This window comes from Oncorhynchus mykiss, chromosome 2 (genome assembly GCF_057628025.1).
Source record: "Oncorhynchus mykiss isolate SJ-2025 chromosome 2, ASM5762802v1, whole genome shotgun sequence".
Lineage (NCBI taxonomy): Eukaryota > Metazoa > Chordata > Actinopteri > Salmoniformes > Salmonidae > Oncorhynchus > Oncorhynchus mykiss.
The window spans coordinates 57,652,042-57,668,547 of record NC_143023.1 but is presented as its reverse complement, the minus strand read 5'-3'; the positions used below and the strand labels follow the sequence as shown (position 1 = coordinate 57,668,547).

Genomic DNA, 16,506 nt, shown 5'->3' with positions numbered 1-16,506 from the left:
TTGTATTTAGGTTCCTCTGTTGGCCTGGATCCTTGCTTAGGTCTCGTGTTTTTCTTAGTGTGCCCTTGTGCGGTTGCTTTGTTATGACTAAGTAAAGTTATGGATTTACCCTTACCTCTGCCTGCTGTGTTTCTCTGCGCCTGGGTTCGAGTTGGTACTAGCATTATTGTCACACTCCCTATCCCAGTCTGCTGTCCGCACTTGCTTCAAGATGTCCACCATTGTTCCTGGACCCAAGAAAGCAAAGGTAACTGAATTAAATTACTATCGCCACATAGCACTCACTTCTGTCATTATGAAGTGCTTTGAGAGGCAAGTTAAGGATCATATCACCTTTACCTTACCTGACAACCTAGACCAGGGGTGGACAACTCCAGTCCTCGAGGGCATGATTGGTGTCACACTTTTATTCCATCCCGAGCAAACACAGCTGATTCATCAAATTGCTTTCTAAACTGAAGATTATGATTAGATGATTATTGGAGTCAGGTGTGTTAGCTGGGGCAAAACTGTGAGACCAATCAGGCCCTCGAGGACTGGAATTGTCCACCCCTGCCCTAGACCCTCTTCAATTTGCTTACCGCCCCAATAGATCCACAGACGATGCAATCGCCATTACACTGCACACTGCCCTATCCCATCTGGACAAGAGGAATACCTATGTAAGAATGCTGCCCTGTGCAACTGGGTCCTGGACTTTCTGACGGGCCGCCCACAGGTGGTGAAGGAAGGAAACAACACTTCCACTTTGCTGATCCTCAACATAGGGGCCCCACAAGGGTGCGTGCTCAGCCCCCTCCTGTACTCCCTGTTCACCCATGACTGCATGGCCACGCACGCCTCCAACTCAATCATCAAGTTTGCAGATGACACAACAGCAGTTGGCCTGATTCCCAACAATGTCCGAGAGAGATTTACATGGTTATCAAAAGCTCACGCCAGGGTTAAGCCTACACCAAACACAGCCTTATTTTAAGTGTTTCTAAAATCCCCTCTGGGAAAAATGAATGGTGGAAAAATTATTGGAACCATTTCCCTGTTAGACCGCTAGGTTTTGTGGGTATTATGACTAATACCGTGGTACAGGGAAACAGGGAAACACAAGTATTTCTTACCTCCTCACTATTCATGTTAATAAATTAGTCTGTCAATTTAAACTAAGCAAACTGCTAAATCGTTCAGTTTACATCTTGCCTACATCTTGCCTAGGCTACTGTAGGCTATCTGAAATTAGATGTAGGCCTATCAGGGGCTATAGGCTACCTGCGTCTAGCTAAGATTCTAATTAAGCAGAGTTTAATCAGTTATCACAAACCCAGATTTTAGTCTATAGCCTATGTATATTTGTCCTTGTGTAATTGTCCTTCTGAATTGTGAATTTGTCTCAAAGTGTCTGTTGGAAAGCCGACTGAACCATGTTTTCCTCTAGGATTCTGCATGTGCTTTACTCTATTCTGTTTATTTTTCTCCTAAAAAAAACTTCCTAGTCCTTATTGATGATTAGCATATCCATAACATGATGTATCCACCAACATGCTTGAAAATATGCAGAATGGTACTCAGTTTTTGATTTGCCACAAACATTAGGATACCTTGTCAGTTGCACAACTGAATGCATTCAACCGAAATGTGTCTTCTGCATTTAAACCAACCCCTCTAAATCAGAGAGGTGCGGGGGCTGCCTTAATCAACGTCCATGGCGCCCAAGGAGTAGTTGTTGGGGTTTAACTACCTTGCTTATGGGCAAAATTGGAGTTTTTGTCACCTTGCCGGCTGGTAATTAGATTCAGCGACCTTTCAGTTACTGGCCCAATGCTATAAACCACTAGGCTACCTGCCGCCCATACGCTTTGTATTCAGGACAAAAAGTGATTTTCTTTGACACATTTTTTGCAGTATTAATTTAAATCAAATCAAATCAAATGTATTTATATAGCCCTTCGTACATCAGCTGATATCTCAAAGTGCTGTACAGAAACCCAGCCTAAAACCCCAAACAGCAAGCAATGCAGGTGTTGAAGCACGGTGGCTAGGAAAAATTCCCTAGAAAGGCCAAAACCTAGGAAGAAACCTAGAGAGGAACCAGGCTATGTGGGGTGGCCAGTCCTCTTCTGGCTGTGCCGGGTGGAGATTATAACAGAACATGGCCAAGATGTTCAAAGGTTCATAAATGACCAGCATGGTCCAATAATAATTACAGGCAGAACAGTTGAAACTGGAGCAGCAGCACGGCCAGGTGGACTGGGGAAGGCAAGGAGTCATGTCAGGTAGAGAGAGAAAGAAAGAGAGAAAGAGAGAATTAGAGAGAGCACACTTAAATTCACACAGGACTCCGAATAGGACAGGAGAAGTACTCCAGATATAACAAACTGACCCTAGCCCCCAGACACATAACCTACTGCAGCATAAATACTGGAGGCTGAGACAGGAGGGGTCAGGAGACACTGTGGCCCCATCCGAGGACACCCCCGGACAGGGCCAAACAGGAAGGATATAACCCCACCCACTTTGCCAAAGCATAGCCCCCACACCACTAGAGGGATATCTTCAACCACCAACCATCCTGAGACAAGGCTGAGTATAGCCCACAAAGATCTCCGCCACGGCACAACCCAAGGGGGGGGGGGGCGCCAACCCAGACAGGATGATCACATCAGTGACTCAACCCACTCAGGTGACGCACCCCTCCCAGGGACGGTATGAGAGAGCCCCAGTAAGCCAGTGACTCAGCCCCTGTAATAGGGTTAGAGGCAGAGAATCCCAGTGGAAAGAGGGGAACCGGCCAGGCAGAGACAGCAAGGGCGGTTCGTTGCTCCAGAGCCTTTCCGTTCACCTTCCCACTCCTGGGCCAGACTACACTCAATCATATGACCCACTGAAGAGATGAGTCTTCAGTAAAGACTTACAGGTTGAGACCGAGTTTGCGTCTCTGACATGGGTAGGCAGACCGTTCCATAAAAATTGAGCTCTATAGGAGAAAGCCCTGCCTCCAGCTGTTTGTTTAGAAATTCTAGGGACAATTAGGAGGTCTGCGTCTTGTGACCGTAGCATACGTGTAGGTATGTACGGCAGGACCAAATCAGAGAGATAGGTAGGAGCAAGCCCATGTAATGCTTTGTAGGTTAGCAGTAAAACCTTGAAATCAGCCCTTGCTTTGACAGGAAGCCAGTATAGGGAGGCTAGCACTGGAGTAATATGATCAAAAACATTTTTAGTGCCTTATTGCAAAGGCACTAAAAGGCACCCTTCTTTCCACGTTTTGGAATATTTTTATTCTTTACCGGCTTCCTTCTTTTCACTCTTGTCATTTATGCTAGTATTGTGGAGTAATCTTGATCAATTTCTTCAAAGGACAATCAGGTCTATACAATTATCAAACGTATATATTGGTAGTAGAAAGGAAACACAGACTCCTTGTTTAACTATTAGGATTCTCCTTTAGTAGTACAATTGTATGGCAGAAGTTGGTAGAGTACGGTATATGATAGGCGTCTAAGACCTCCTGCAACTTATATAGTTATAGGTTCATAACAAGGTGACATTTCACAACAGAGAAGTCTAAGCATCTTCTGCCAAGTGGCGGTTTCCATCAGGCCTGCGGTGGCCTTGTGTTCTCAGAAAACCAGTCGGATTCTCAGAACGTCAGACAGTCACGGTGGGACCCAGACAGGAGGAGTATGAGCTTAGGCGGTTTCCGCCATCTGATAGTGTCTGCAGGGCATATCACTCAAGTCAGGTTTTAACACACACACAGAGGTCTTCTGAGAGGAGACCTTACAGTTCATCATAACACAATTTATTAACCCTTTAAAAGGTATGAGGCCTTGGTTTAACCCCTTCAGTAACTACAATATTTTTGATCCATCCTCAGTTATCTCCTGTCACAGCCATTAAACTGGTGAAATTCCTGAGCGGTTTCCTTCCTCTCCGGCAACTGAGTTAGGATGGACAAAAGTATATCTTTGTAGTGACTGCGTGTAATCCAAAGTGTAGTTAATAACTTCACCATGCTTAATTTTTTTATCTACCAATAGGTGCCCTTCTTTGCGAACCATTGGAAAACCTCCCTGGTCTTTGTGGTTGAATCTGTGCTTGAAATTCACTGCTCGACTGAGGGATAATTGTATGTGTGGGGTAGATTGGGCAGTTAAACATTATTATTTAATACAGAATAAGCCCATGCAACATATGTGATTTGTTATGCACATTTATATTCCTGAACTTATTTAGACTTGCCATAACAAAAGTGTTGAATACTCATTGACTCAAGGCTATTCTTTTTTTTCTTCTACATTTTTTCAAACATAATTCCACACATTATGGGGAAGTTTTGTGTGTAGATCAGTGACACAAAATATAAATGTAATCATTTTTAAATTCAGTCTGTTACACAACAAACTGTGGAAAAAGTCAAGGCGTGTGAATACCAATTTGTGAGTGTGTGATATGGGGGTTGGAGATATGGGGGTTGCAGACACTTTTATAAACAATAGCAACACTGTCATGTTGCACTGAGCCTTGATGTTGGAAAACCACATCAGTGTCCAACTTTCGGCTGTCTCAGATGCACCGCCTCTGACTTCACTCCTCGACCGTATATACTCGGTTGCCTTCGCATTACCACTCAAATTAGCCCATGGTGAAAGTTGATGGGAGATTGTGGGGGTACCTGAAAAAGAACTGGTTGGATAGAGAGTAATTTCATGCTAATTTATTAAATTATGCCCATATGTATATGCAAATTAGTTATTTTCAAACGTTATTATTCTATCAATATGACAGAACGTATAAAAGGGCCATATGTGGTTTAAAAACCTTGGCATGTATTTTTGATATTTGACATTCAGTCCCACCAATGTCTGAATTCCACTGATTTTCTGTCTCTCATAGAATTATTTGCTATAATACAGACCATATTTGACAGATTTTGTTTTTCTCATTAAAAATTGTTAAGTATCTTACTCCTTTATGCAGCTGTTACAATGATCAAAACTGTATTTTGGACCTTTTTTATCCATTTTGACGACCGTTGCCGATGTTGATAGGGGGTCTGTCTACATTAAGGTGATTAATTTCTATAGCCAATGAAAGCACTGTTTCCTGTCCAACTTCAGGTAACTTCTGCCCAAACACACTGCATTAAGGGAATCTGGAGCATTTCTTCTTCACATTCATGGCCATAAATACTCTGGTGTTCTGGTGGATATCTTACAGTTACAATATGAGAACCTCTCTTGAGAATTCCTTTGACCCCGTGTAACATCTAATTTAAATGGCTATCGATCTAGTCATTGCAAAGGAGATGACGAGAGTTCTTTCAATCAAGATTCAGTGATTTTGTGACCATAAAAGTGAAAGTTCATTACATTCATGTTGCATTGTTATTATGGATAAATAGTGATTGCTGGGTCTAATTTCACTCTGCCAGTAATGGAGACAACATTGAGAGAAAAATAAACATTTATGGATATAAGCCAAACTCATCTTTGGTATAAGGCTCAGGGGCAATTTAGACCTGTAAAAAAAAAAAAAACTTTAGTAACAGGGGCTCATTAACATATTTCCCAGGGTTCTGTTGATGGCGCCTTCCACTATTAGTGCGATTTCTGTATCAGTGGAGTATGATTTATGGGCCCTTGTATGGAGGAGCCTTCTATAAAGCTACAGTGTAATAATGGATAATCATATTGGAAAACAAATGATCTGTCTAGAAACAAAGCCTTGGTTCTATGAACTTAATTGGACAGTAAAAGAGAAGTTTCCTTCTCCTTTTCCTGTTTGTGCTGAGGTATGAGGTACCAGGTCTGGTCAGAAGAGGGCAGAAGTGATGTCACTGGACAGAATAGAGACACAACTCCCAACAAATCACTCTCACTTTTAATGAACTAATATAGTAGAGTAGTGCATAGTATACATACATTACTATATGGTAAGGCAGAGTTATGGCTAGTTATGGTTAGAAAAGTACAAAGTGACCAGTATACTACCCTACTTACATCGCAAAGTCTAAACACATGGTCTTATGGTTGGCATTGAATAGGTTGAACAGCAGCTGAACTTATTGTTCGCTGTACACACAGGGAGTATGATTGATGACAATCAACAGGGCTTTTTCAAAGTTTCCAAAAAGTACACAAATAACCGTGCCACTTTACAATGTGTTCCTGATACTTTTCTATTTGCACAGTAGTTCCATAGGGAAGTACTGTAATCTAGGTTCATATTAAGTTAGTTACTACTCATAAATGGTGTCAGTATCCTCACAGATGAACCAACCCCAAACCCAGGGTAGAGGGGCCGAGTGAACGTGGTCTTGACTCCGTGGAGGAGGGTCATGGTGTCTGAGACAGTCACGCTGTAAAAGGACAGAGTTCCTGCCCTGTGGTCCAGGTACACTCCGACTCTGGAGTCTGAGCGGATGGCGGGGATAGAAGTCTCTCTACCATTATGGTAGAAACAGCATCTAGATGCAGAGCAGTACAACCTCCAGGACTGGTCATTAGCACCAAACCAACACTCACGACCACTTCCTCTCCTGCTGATCCCTTTATATGAGACGGCTACATCAACCTCCACCCCGGTCCACTCTACCTCCCAGTAGCAGGGTTCAGACACACTCCAGACACCCTCTTTACACAACACCTGTTTCCAGTGGCTAAATCTATGTTCATGGTTGGGATAGGCCTGGATCTTATGACTCCTGGTCACCTTTCTGTTCCCCTCAGACAGACACAGGAGTTGATTTGCTGTGTTGGGATCCAATGTCAGCGGGCAGCAGTCTACGAAGAGGAAAAATAGTGTACATTTTATTTAATTTTTTATTTAAAGACCCTGTGAATGCATGTATGCATGCATGCATGTATGGGCCTCGTTTTACCCTAATACAAGGGCTAGAAACTCATACAATCCACATCAAATTGAACCAAATCCACATCCATCATTATCATATTTTCCAGCATGCTCTATATAAACCATTTTCAACTACCTCAAGTATTTGTAAAGTTGGTTATCTTCAAATAAACTACAAAATAAAACTATTTTCTGCCCAGGTCTGGTTGGAGAGAAACATTTTAAGCATCTGTTTGGTTCTTATTGGACCACCTGTGGTGGGTCAGATCCCTAACAGTCAGTGTTGTATAGCAGTCAGTGTTGTATGAGTATATAGCAAGTGAGGTCTCAGAAGCTGATCACTCAGAATGGTTCCAGCTAGCTGCTTCTTTTACAAAGTGAGTGAACATGCATTGTGTGCGTGTGCTTTACTTACATTCTAAGAACTCCTCTCTGGTCTTGGGCTCAGAAAGGCGAATGTTTGGAACTTTAGTCACTATAGGACACAGGCACAACCATCATTAGGAGGTATGCAACAAGTTTCAGGAGGGCAACGTCACTCAGCGATGCTAACCTAGCCATCAACGGTACAAACACCGCAAATCATACTGCATGCATCTCTACAGAAGACACAATAGCAAACATACAAGAGCACTTATGAGCTCGAAATATGCCTTCTACCAACCTTTCCCGTATATTCTGTCCATTTCCTCCTTGCAGATGTCTTGTAGTCGCTCTTTCAGTTCAGTGACAAATTTCTTCACGTGCTCAAAGGTGACAATGATGCTGGGTGTGCCCTCAGATCCAAGAGGGACACAGAGAGACTGGAAATGCTACGACATTGAGAAAGGCTACGGTTACTTTATTTCAGCACATTTCACTTGTGAAAGAGTTCTAGACCTAGTCATTGAAAAGTAATTTGTGAATGACATTTAAGTTAGAGATGTCACCTGGAGGAAATGGATGTGATCTTCTGTGTGTGACAGGTGCTTTAGCTCAGCATCTCTCCTCCTCAGTTCAGCGACCTCTTGCTCCAGTTGCTTCAGATGCCTTTTAGCTAGACTCACTTGAGCCTTCGCTTGGGCAATGATCAGCTCCTTCACCTCAGAGCGCCTTTTCTCAACGGAGTGGATGAGCTCAGTCAAGGTCCTCTCGCTATCAAACAATTCCGCTTGTGCAGAGCGCTGTTAGGACACAGAGAAGAGGGGATCCATTACAACCACCCTATTCACTTAGCTTTCACCGGGACCCCAGACTGCCGCGAGTGTAATTAAAATGTTCCCAACGCTCACCTTCAGAGAGTCCACAGCCTGTCTCAGCTCCTGCATCTCCTTCTCTCTCTTCTGGATTCTCTGCTGGGATTTCAGATTATTTCCTCCCAACTGCTTCTGCAGAGAATATTATCATATGCATAAAACAAATAGTTTACTATCAAGGTAGGCCACTGTGCATCTGACAAGGTACCCAGAAAACAAAATGTTGAAAAGGCGTTTTTGTCTGACGTTGAAGCCATCTACAATTTTAGTTCTGAAGGAACCGGTTCAAGGAACGGAACCTGAAAATACCGATATTTTTCAAGGAATCGAAACAGAACCGGGCCAAAGTGATCTCTCGTGTTTCCGAAGTGGAACCGTTATTTTCAAATCTTGAGAGCAGCATAATGTTATTTTTTTGTTTCTAATGTCTAGTATATAATGCTGTAATTCAGTGAAATGTATGATGCTAGTAATGGCAAAAGCACATTTCTATTCACGTCATGATGTTCAGCGCTTCAAGCCAAGCCCCTTTCGTGTCCACACCTCTCTGGCTCTCTCACCCCCTTGAAATTTGAGCTGCATCTCGCTCTCAAACATCTGACTCATCAAGCGTGCAACCACTAGTTTAACGGTCTGAAAACTATTGTCCGCTCAAATGGGTTGGGCTTCGCACTGATTGGATGATCCCTTTCCAAATTGAACCTCATCATTCTGTTTTGTATGAGGAACCAGGGACATCGACCTACCAGATGAAGCATGTTAAAAACAGGTTATGCCCAAATAATTTTTGCGAGTTAAAATGTCTCTACTCTGCTTCTTACGCATATTCTCACTCGCTGGTCTGGATGCCAGGCTAAAAGAGATGAACAAATGTATTGTGTGATTTGACTGTTCTCATCTTTACCTGTTTTTCAGTCCTTTCTTCTGCAGCGGCGACTATATCATGTCCTTTATGATCATCAATCACACACAGCAGACAGATACACTGCTGATCGGTACGACAGTAAACCTCCAGCAGTTTGTCATGGCGAGTGCAAATCTTCTCCTGTAGTCTAGTGGCATCAATCAACTTGTGTTTTTTTCCTTGGTTGAGGTCATTGTGAAGTTTTAGGTGAGTCGCACAGTAAGAGGCAAGACACAGCAGACAGGACTTGACAGCTTTGAGTTTTCTCCCAGCGCAGATGTCACACCCCACATCTAAAGGTCCAGCACAACAGTAAGCAGGAGGAGCAGCTTGGAGTCCTGTCATCTTCAGTTTCTCCACCAATTCGTTCAGTAGAGTATTTTTCCCCAGCACAGGTCTTGGGGTGAAGGTCTGCCTGCACTGGGGACAGCTGTAGACACCTTTCCCATCATCCTGATCCCAGCTTTCTTTAATGCAGCCCATACAGTAACTGTGTCCACAGGCAGTAGTCACTGGATCCTTCAGTGGATCCAGACAGATTGAACAGGTAATCAAATCCTTATCAAAAACAGCTTCTGCCATGGTGAAACACACCCTATCAGACTGAGCAGCAGAGTCAGAGAGAGATACTTGTTTCCCGGTTTAATGGTTTGTTCTGAGCAGTAGGTGTGGCTTCCACCGAATTCGAAACTTGGCTTTTGGCCTGGATCTGTGAGTGATCCCATAAAATCAGTGTCTGGCCAGCAGAGGGCATCAGAATCCCTATTCGTCAAGTATAGTACATTGACTTAGACAGTGTACTATAGTACATAGACAGTGTACTAACAGAATACAGACACAGTCAACATACTTACAGTAAACATAACATTCTGGAGTAGATGATTTACAGTGAGGATATACAATTTACAGAGGGGATATGCAGAGGAAAGGATGCTGCCTTAAAAAATATATACAGTGCATATAGTGTAGTGCAAACGCAGTATACTGCAGGTTATTGATGGCAAGGTGCAGTGTTCGGCTCAAATACAAAGTCTCTTAATCCCCATGATATGAGGTCTGTCAGAAGTTTCAATTAGAACCTGACCAATACATCGCATCACCGACAATCGGGCCTATATCGGCATTGTTAACGCTATATCAGTCGATAATTCCACCAATAACTGATATTCAATAAATAGCTGATCTGAACGGCTTGTGGCCATTCTCACGTCATTCTTGTCACAATGTAAGAAATCAACATCGACTCACAACCAGAAAATAAATTCTGATGAAGGGTCAAATTGGTGTAAAATCCTTCATCTGTGTCGCATTAAGATCATCAGCGTGCTGAAGTTTCTTTTCATTACAACCAGAGATAATTGTCTTCTCAGAATGATCACCTGGGGCTATTAATCTAACCCTTTTCAATGTGGCAAGGGGGCACGGTTTATTCTGTTCTGGACACATTTCCCCAATAGCTAAAACCCCATAACTTCTGTGCATGTGCTACGGAACAACGCTCAGCTAGTTTCGGAAATCCCATATCTATGGCTGGAACATTGGTCCACTGTGGGAGGCAACCCGTCTGATGCTCCGCCTCTTCTAAAAGTTACATTAAAAGCTGGAGGTTTTTTGTTGTTGTTGGGGTCATATTTCAAGTATTTGTTAAACAAACCAAATAACATAATTTAGCATTCAAGTTGTTGCGTAACATTTATCGTAATCATGATACAGATAAAGACTTAGAATGCTTAAGTTAGCCACTTCACCGAGGGGTAATTTACAGTGTAGCCTAGTACTCGAGCTCAAGTCATCCCAACAAAATAAAATGCATATCCGAGAAACAATGGAAAACAATAATACTGAACTCTTCCATGCAGCAACTCACACATTTTGCATGTTAAAAAAAAGAAGAAAAAAAGTCTGTGGTGGTGAGGTTTCAATTAGAAGCTGACCGATATATTGCGTCGCCGAAATGATCTGCTGATATTGGCATTTTAACGCTTTATCGGTATCAGCCGATAATTTCACGATAACTAATATTCAATAAATAGGATGGGGGGGGGATGGGTATCTCAAGCTGATCTGAATGTTTGCGGCCATTCTCATTATGTCACAATGTAAGAAATCAACATTAGCAGCATATTTCTGGGACAACTGCTCTTCTGAATGGCAATTTAGGAGAATTCAGTGTGGAAAATGACACTTTCATTTCCCTGCTGTAAAACAGTATAACAGCAGATATCTGTATCGGTAAGTTTTGTCCCCCCAAAAATCGGACCCAAATAACCATATCGGTCAGGCTCTAGTTTTAATAGGGTAAATAACAGGAGGTGTGTCACTAAAACAATTGAAACATATTTTGGTAGGCTGTACTATTGCAATTAGCTGGATTCCAATAGGCTTACCCATGACCAACAAAGCTCACTACCTCTTTAAATGAGTGCATATTTCCAAGCTCAACCATTATTAAAGAGAGCCACTCCTGTGCACACAAACAAATGACTAGCTGGGTGCAGTCCTCCTGTGGTTAGTAATGAAGGATTCAGTTCTTCACAACCACAACACACATTCAAGTATCTTCTTCATTGTTAGTGGCGAGTGATGGACAAGCGTGTCTAACGAAAGGGATCTTTGGACACAATCTTGGCGTTTACAAGTGAACAGCAGTCAGTGTGCTGGTTTAAATCCTGACCATCAAATCAGCTACTGATTCAAACCCGACAAACCAGATAACTGGCCAAAACTCAAAGCCAAATCAATCACATTGACCTCCTGCTGCTTCTATCTAATCTATGGGTACTGAGTAGAACTCTAAGCCTGGGTTATGAAGGCACTACTCTGCAGGTACTGAGTAGAGCTCTAGGCCTGGGTTACGGAGGCTCTACTCTGCAGGTACTGAGTAGCGCTCTAGGCCTGGGTTACGGAGGCTCTACTCTGCAGGTACTGAGTAGAGCTCTAGGCCTGGGTTATGAAGGCTCTACTCTGCAGGTACTGAGTCCGGGCCCTCGTCCCTCAGCATGTCCGTTTCAGGGCTAGGCAGGCCTTGGTCAGAGGTGGGCGTGTCGGCCTGCTCCTGGGAGAGGCCTTCGGAACACCGGCTTACATTCGGGGAAATTACGTCGGGGCTCGTGTCACATGACTCGGTGCTCTGCCCCGACATGGTGGCGGTGATCATCGTGGCGACACTGGGCGGGATGGGATCAAACTCGTCGTCCTCCAGGACCGGCGACTCGTGGGCGTCTGTGAGGGAGAGACTCAGGGTGACTCTCGATAGTCTAAAGTAGCCACCATTCTACATTAATTGGAGAGAGAAAAAACATCACAGGTGAAAGCAATTCACCACAAATTTCTTTCCCCATTGTGCATATGGATGAAGAAAGTACAGCACTTAATAATATTAAGATGCCCCCTCAAAGGCACTGAGGAGAAAGACTTAATGAATATGGAATCAAAACATTGAATTACGTTACGTCAAATACTTTCGAAAGTGTCGGATATGTGTAGATTCAATTAACAAGAAGAGTAAACTACTGTACTGTGAAAAATGCCTGAATGTGCAACTATTTACAGTAAACAACTTGTCTGTCTGCCAATGTTGCCGTTATGACTGTAAAATGTCAAACTCACTTCTGAAGGCCTCTGGGTACTGCTTGGCGATCTTGCCCTTTAAAGTCCTGCGTGGACAGATAAAACCATGAATATGTGGATTATGAAAGAAAGAAACCAAGGTTAGAGCTATAATTTTGTGACTACTCCCACTAGCTAGAGTGAAAATTGGACAAGAGACAGTATGTGACTGACCGTCACAGTCAGATGAAAGTTTAAATTCGTAGTTAGTATAATATGTACTTGGAGGAAGTATACAATCCACCAAGAAAATGGTTGTTAAACAACCCCTTGCCACTTCCCCTAAACACTTCCTGTAGATCTGAAAAGTTGATAGGTATGAAAGTAGTTCCCATCTTGTCCCGATAGGCTGGGTGGAGACATTACCATATTGTTTACACTTATCCAACCCGTGTCAGATCTACAGAAAGGATTTCGGGGTAAGGCTTGGGGATGTTTTTGTATGCAGGGTATAAGGAGTCTAGAGGCCGGGTCTAAGGGTAGCCTCATTGTCTTACGTCAGATAGCGTGACGGCAACGGCGTGTCATGTCAGAATGATGCCATCTGTCAGAAGACAATGGGGGTGGAATTAGGATGGGTCCATCACCTGATTCTCCTAAAGATGCTGTCCAAGTCCTTCTTCATCTCCACCAGGGTGCGCGTGTGAAGCAGGAAGTGTTCGTTCATCTGCTGCAGCCGCACGTTGGAAAGTCCATTGAAGTTGATCAGCATCTCATTGGTCTTCTCAAAGCGGTCCAGCCTGGGAGAGGAGCCAATGACGAGCAAGATAAAATAGGCTCTATTATATCGATAATATTAAATTAATGGTGTCCTATTTGTGTTAGTCTTTGGCAAAGCTGTGCCTGTTTTGCCAGTCTGCACAAGCTGACTGTAACAGGCTTGAGTGTCAAGGAAATGAGTAGGTCTAAACTGTTTTGTTGCTGTAATAAAATCACCTCAGATCTGATTGACCCAAAATGAACCAATGTTGTGCTGTACTTGACTATTGTAACATATCACAGTGAGTGCAAGGCCATCTATCAAGACCACATGCAGCCAGCTAGTCTGCTCTCCATGTTAGTGTTTCCCAACTCCAGTCCTCAAATACCCCCAACAGTACAACTTTTTATTGTAGCCCTGGACAAGCACACACGTTGAATGAGGTATGTTTGTTCGGAGCAATAACGAAAATGTAAGCTGGAGTTGGGAAACATTGCTCTGGGTGAGAAATATCAATGCTCCCAGCAGATATAGGATGTGCTCTGTGCAGCAGTCCGGACTGTTACTCACATGTGCCTCTGGGCTTGGATGATGGCGTTGACATCCTCAGAGTTTACCATGCTAAGCATTCTGTTACAGAACATTCCAGAAGCTGTGGGTTCCATGGCGCTGATGATTAATGGAAAGCATTTACCATCAACACTGTGAATACATGAATGTCAAACAGCTAGGCGTTTGCATGACAAATTATAACAAGTAGCTAGCTAACACAAATATGAGCCTGCTAGGGAGCAGGCCTATCGTAGTCAAGAAATGCTATGAAGCAGTTACATTGTTAGCACTGGCAAGATACAAGGCTTGTTATGCGTTCTGTTAGTTTGCTTAACACTGAACAAAAATATAAATGCAACAATTTAAAAGATTTTACTGAGTTACATTTCATATAAGGAAATCACTCAAAATAAAATCAATCAGGCTATGGATTTCACATGACTGGGAATACAGATATGCATCGGTTGGTCACAGATGTCTTAAAAAAAGGTATGGGTGTGGATCAGAAAACCAGTCAGAAACTGGTGTGGCCACCATGTCTCATGCAGTGTGACACATCTCCTTCACATAGAGTTGATCAGGTTGATTGTGGCCTGTGGAATGTTGTCCCACTCCTCTTCAATTGCTGTGCAAAGTTGATGGATATTGGCGGGAACTGGAACACACTATCATACACATCGATCCAGAACATCCAAACATGCTCAATGGGCCACTGAAGAAGTGGGACATTTTCATCTTCCAGGAATTGTGTAGAGATACTTGCAACATGGGGCAGTGTGTTATCTCGTCACAATGTCTGTGCAAATTTCCATCGATAAAATGCAATGGTGTTTGTTGTCCATAGCTTATACCTGCCCATACCATAACCCCACCACCACCATAGGGCACTCTGTTCAAAGTTGACATCAGCAAACCACTGCCTGGTACAGTCGAAACCGAGATTCATCCGTGAAGAGCACACTTCTCCAACGTGCCAGTGGCCATTGAAGGTGAGCATTTGCCCACTGAAGTTGGTTACGACGCCAAACTGCAGTCAGGTCAAGACCCTGGTGAGGAACGATGAGCACGCAGATGAGCTCCCCTCCTTTTGTGCCAAAATTCTTAGGTTGTGCAAACCCACAGTTCCATCAGCTGTTCAGGTGGCTGGTCTCAGACGATCCCACAGGTGAAGAAGCCGGATGTGGAGGTCCTTGGCTGGCATGGTTACAAGTTTAAGGCTGGTTGGACGTACTTCCAAACAACTTGATAATGGTAGGGAAATTAACATTCAATTATCTGGCAACAGCCCTGGTGGACATTCCTGCAGTCTGCATACTAATTGCACGCACCCTCAAAACGTGAGTTAGCTGTGGCATGTGTTGTGTGACAAAATTGCACATTTTTGAGTGACAAAGTTGTTCACAATTTGAGAGAGACGTTTTTGTGCGTATGGAAAATGTGTGGGATCTTTTATATCAGCTCATGAAACCAACACTTTACGTTGCGTTTATATTATTGTTCAGTGTGCTAAAGCTAGCTGGCCAGCATACTAACGTTACCTAACTATGATGGACTAGACTAGACAGACAGTACACGTAACGTCACACAGAACGAACTTAGTTATACAAATATGTGGTAACGATAAGCAGGCTAGCCTAACATACTTACGATTAGATATGTCCCAAACTCGTTATATCCGTGAGTTTTCTTTAACACTTTAATGGCAATATACACTCTTACATTAAGCTACTAACATTCATTTTCATAATTGGAGCTAGATGAAATTTAGCAGTCTGTGGCAAAGAGAAACATTTATTTCTGGAGAAACAGAACGATACGCTGCACCGCACTTCCGTGTTGTGGGAATGTTGATCATGTGACATAGGAAAGGAATATCTGTCATTTCCGGTGGCTTTATGGCAATCACAGCAAACCAAAGGTAGTTATTATAATTGTTTTTACCTTTTTTAGAACTTTAGGACGGGTTAGGGGGTAACGGATTACATGTAATTACCGGTTTTTGTGGGGGTTTTTTTTGCATGTAATCCGTTAACGGTAACTGTAGTCTTTACATTACTTGCAAAAATATTCCAATCAAATTACAGATACTTTTGAAAAACTATATTACTTCGAGGATTACTTTTAAATTCAGAAAGGATGTTGCGAAAAAAAATATTTCACACTTCTCTGTTTTGAAAAAAGGCGCAAATTTAAGTTTGTTCCACTTGAGCAAATCTGACCACATGTGGAACAAACTTAAACTTGCGCCTTTTTTCAATGCTGATTTGAATGCCATTAAGAAAACAGAGAAGTGTGAAATATTTTTTTATGATCTCTGACTTGTGATGTCACACCAAATGTGTTTGATGGATCGCGGGAAAAGAGCAGGAATAGGCTTTGGTAGGCTACAGTACAAGCTATGTCTTCCAATGGTGGGACTGCTGTCGGCATCCAAAGATGATCAATTTGAATAAACGCTTGGATGTAAGGGTGACAGCAGTTGTGTAGTCTACGGCGATACGGATATCACTTATTATTGATATCTACATAGCGCATTGATGTGAATCACACTGATCACACACTCTCTCATTTAGCTATTTGCGCCTTACCGATTGTGGTTGTTGTGGATGGCTGTTCACAAATCTAAATGTGTATTTGAACCCAATAATGGTTGAATT

General features: G+C 42.8%; 2 protein-coding genes across 5 annotated transcripts; both read right to left on the bottom strand.

The window, feature by feature from the left end:
* Positions 1-5,855: 5,855 nt before the first annotated feature.
* LOC110492308 (E3 ubiquitin-protein ligase TRIM16) lies at positions 5,856-12,210 on the bottom strand. The gene is made up of 6 exons (XM_021566525.3): positions 8,989-12,210; positions 8,121-8,216; positions 7,779-8,012; positions 7,514-7,661; positions 7,265-7,324; positions 5,856-6,779 (listed from the first exon to the last, which is right to left on the bottom strand). The coding sequence occupies exons 1-6, from the start codon at positions 9,568-9,570 to the stop codon at positions 6,229-6,231; spliced, it is 1,671 nt and encodes a 556-aa protein (XP_021422200.3). The 5' UTR covers positions 9,571-12,210; the 3' UTR covers positions 5,856-6,228.
* On the bottom strand, positions 9,859-15,719 carry LOC110492398 (kxDL motif-containing protein 1). 4 transcript variants are annotated; one of them, XM_021566686.3, is made up of 5 exons: positions 15,497-15,719; positions 13,868-13,966; positions 13,185-13,337; positions 12,598-12,644; positions 9,859-12,210 (listed from the first exon to the last, which is right to left on the bottom strand). In XM_021566686.3, the coding sequence occupies exons 2-5, from the start codon at positions 13,960-13,962 to the stop codon at positions 11,948-11,950; spliced, it is 558 nt and encodes a 185-aa protein (XP_021422361.2). In that variant the 5' UTR covers positions 13,963-13,966; positions 15,497-15,719; the 3' UTR covers positions 9,859-11,947. The 4 variants fall into 4 exon arrangements, with proteins under 4 accessions (XP_021422361.2, XP_021422368.2, XP_090059474.1 ...); XM_021566693.3 differs by having other exon boundaries at positions 13,868-13,999; positions 15,497-15,706; XM_090203348.1 differs by having other exon boundaries at positions 10,655-12,262; positions 15,497-15,706.
* Between the last annotated feature and the right edge of the window lie 787 nt (positions 15,720-16,506).

What these genes read in the sequence shown, in the direction of transcription:
- LOC110492308 (XM_021566525.3), bottom strand. Translation starts at nt 9,570, where the DNA reads ATGGCAGAAGCTGTTTTTGATAAGGATTTGATTACCTGTTCAATCTGT. An exon ending in GGACAGAATATACGGGAAAG is followed by an intron (nt 7,325 to 7,513) that starts GTTGGTAGAAGG and finishes TGTGTCCTATAG; the next exon opens with TGACTAAAGTTCCAAACATT. An exon ending in CAGAGAGGAGTTCTTAGAAT is followed by an intron (nt 6,780 to 7,264) that starts GTAAGTAAAGCA and finishes TCCTCTTCGTAG; the next exon opens with ACTGCTGCCCGCTGACATTG.
- LOC110492398 (XM_021566686.3), bottom strand. Translation starts at nt 13,962, where the DNA reads ATGGAACCCACAGCTTCTGGAATGTTCTGTAACAGAATGCTTAGCATG. An exon ending in AGCATCTTTAGGAGAATCAG is followed by an intron (nt 12,645 to 13,184) that starts GTGATGGACCCA and finishes CTGTCCACGCAG; the next exon opens with GACTTTAAAGGGCAAGATCG. An exon ending in GTACCCAGAGGCCTTCAGAA is followed by an intron (nt 12,211 to 12,597) that starts GTGAGTTTGACA and finishes TCTCCCTCACAG; the next exon opens with ACGCCCACGAGTCGCCGGTC.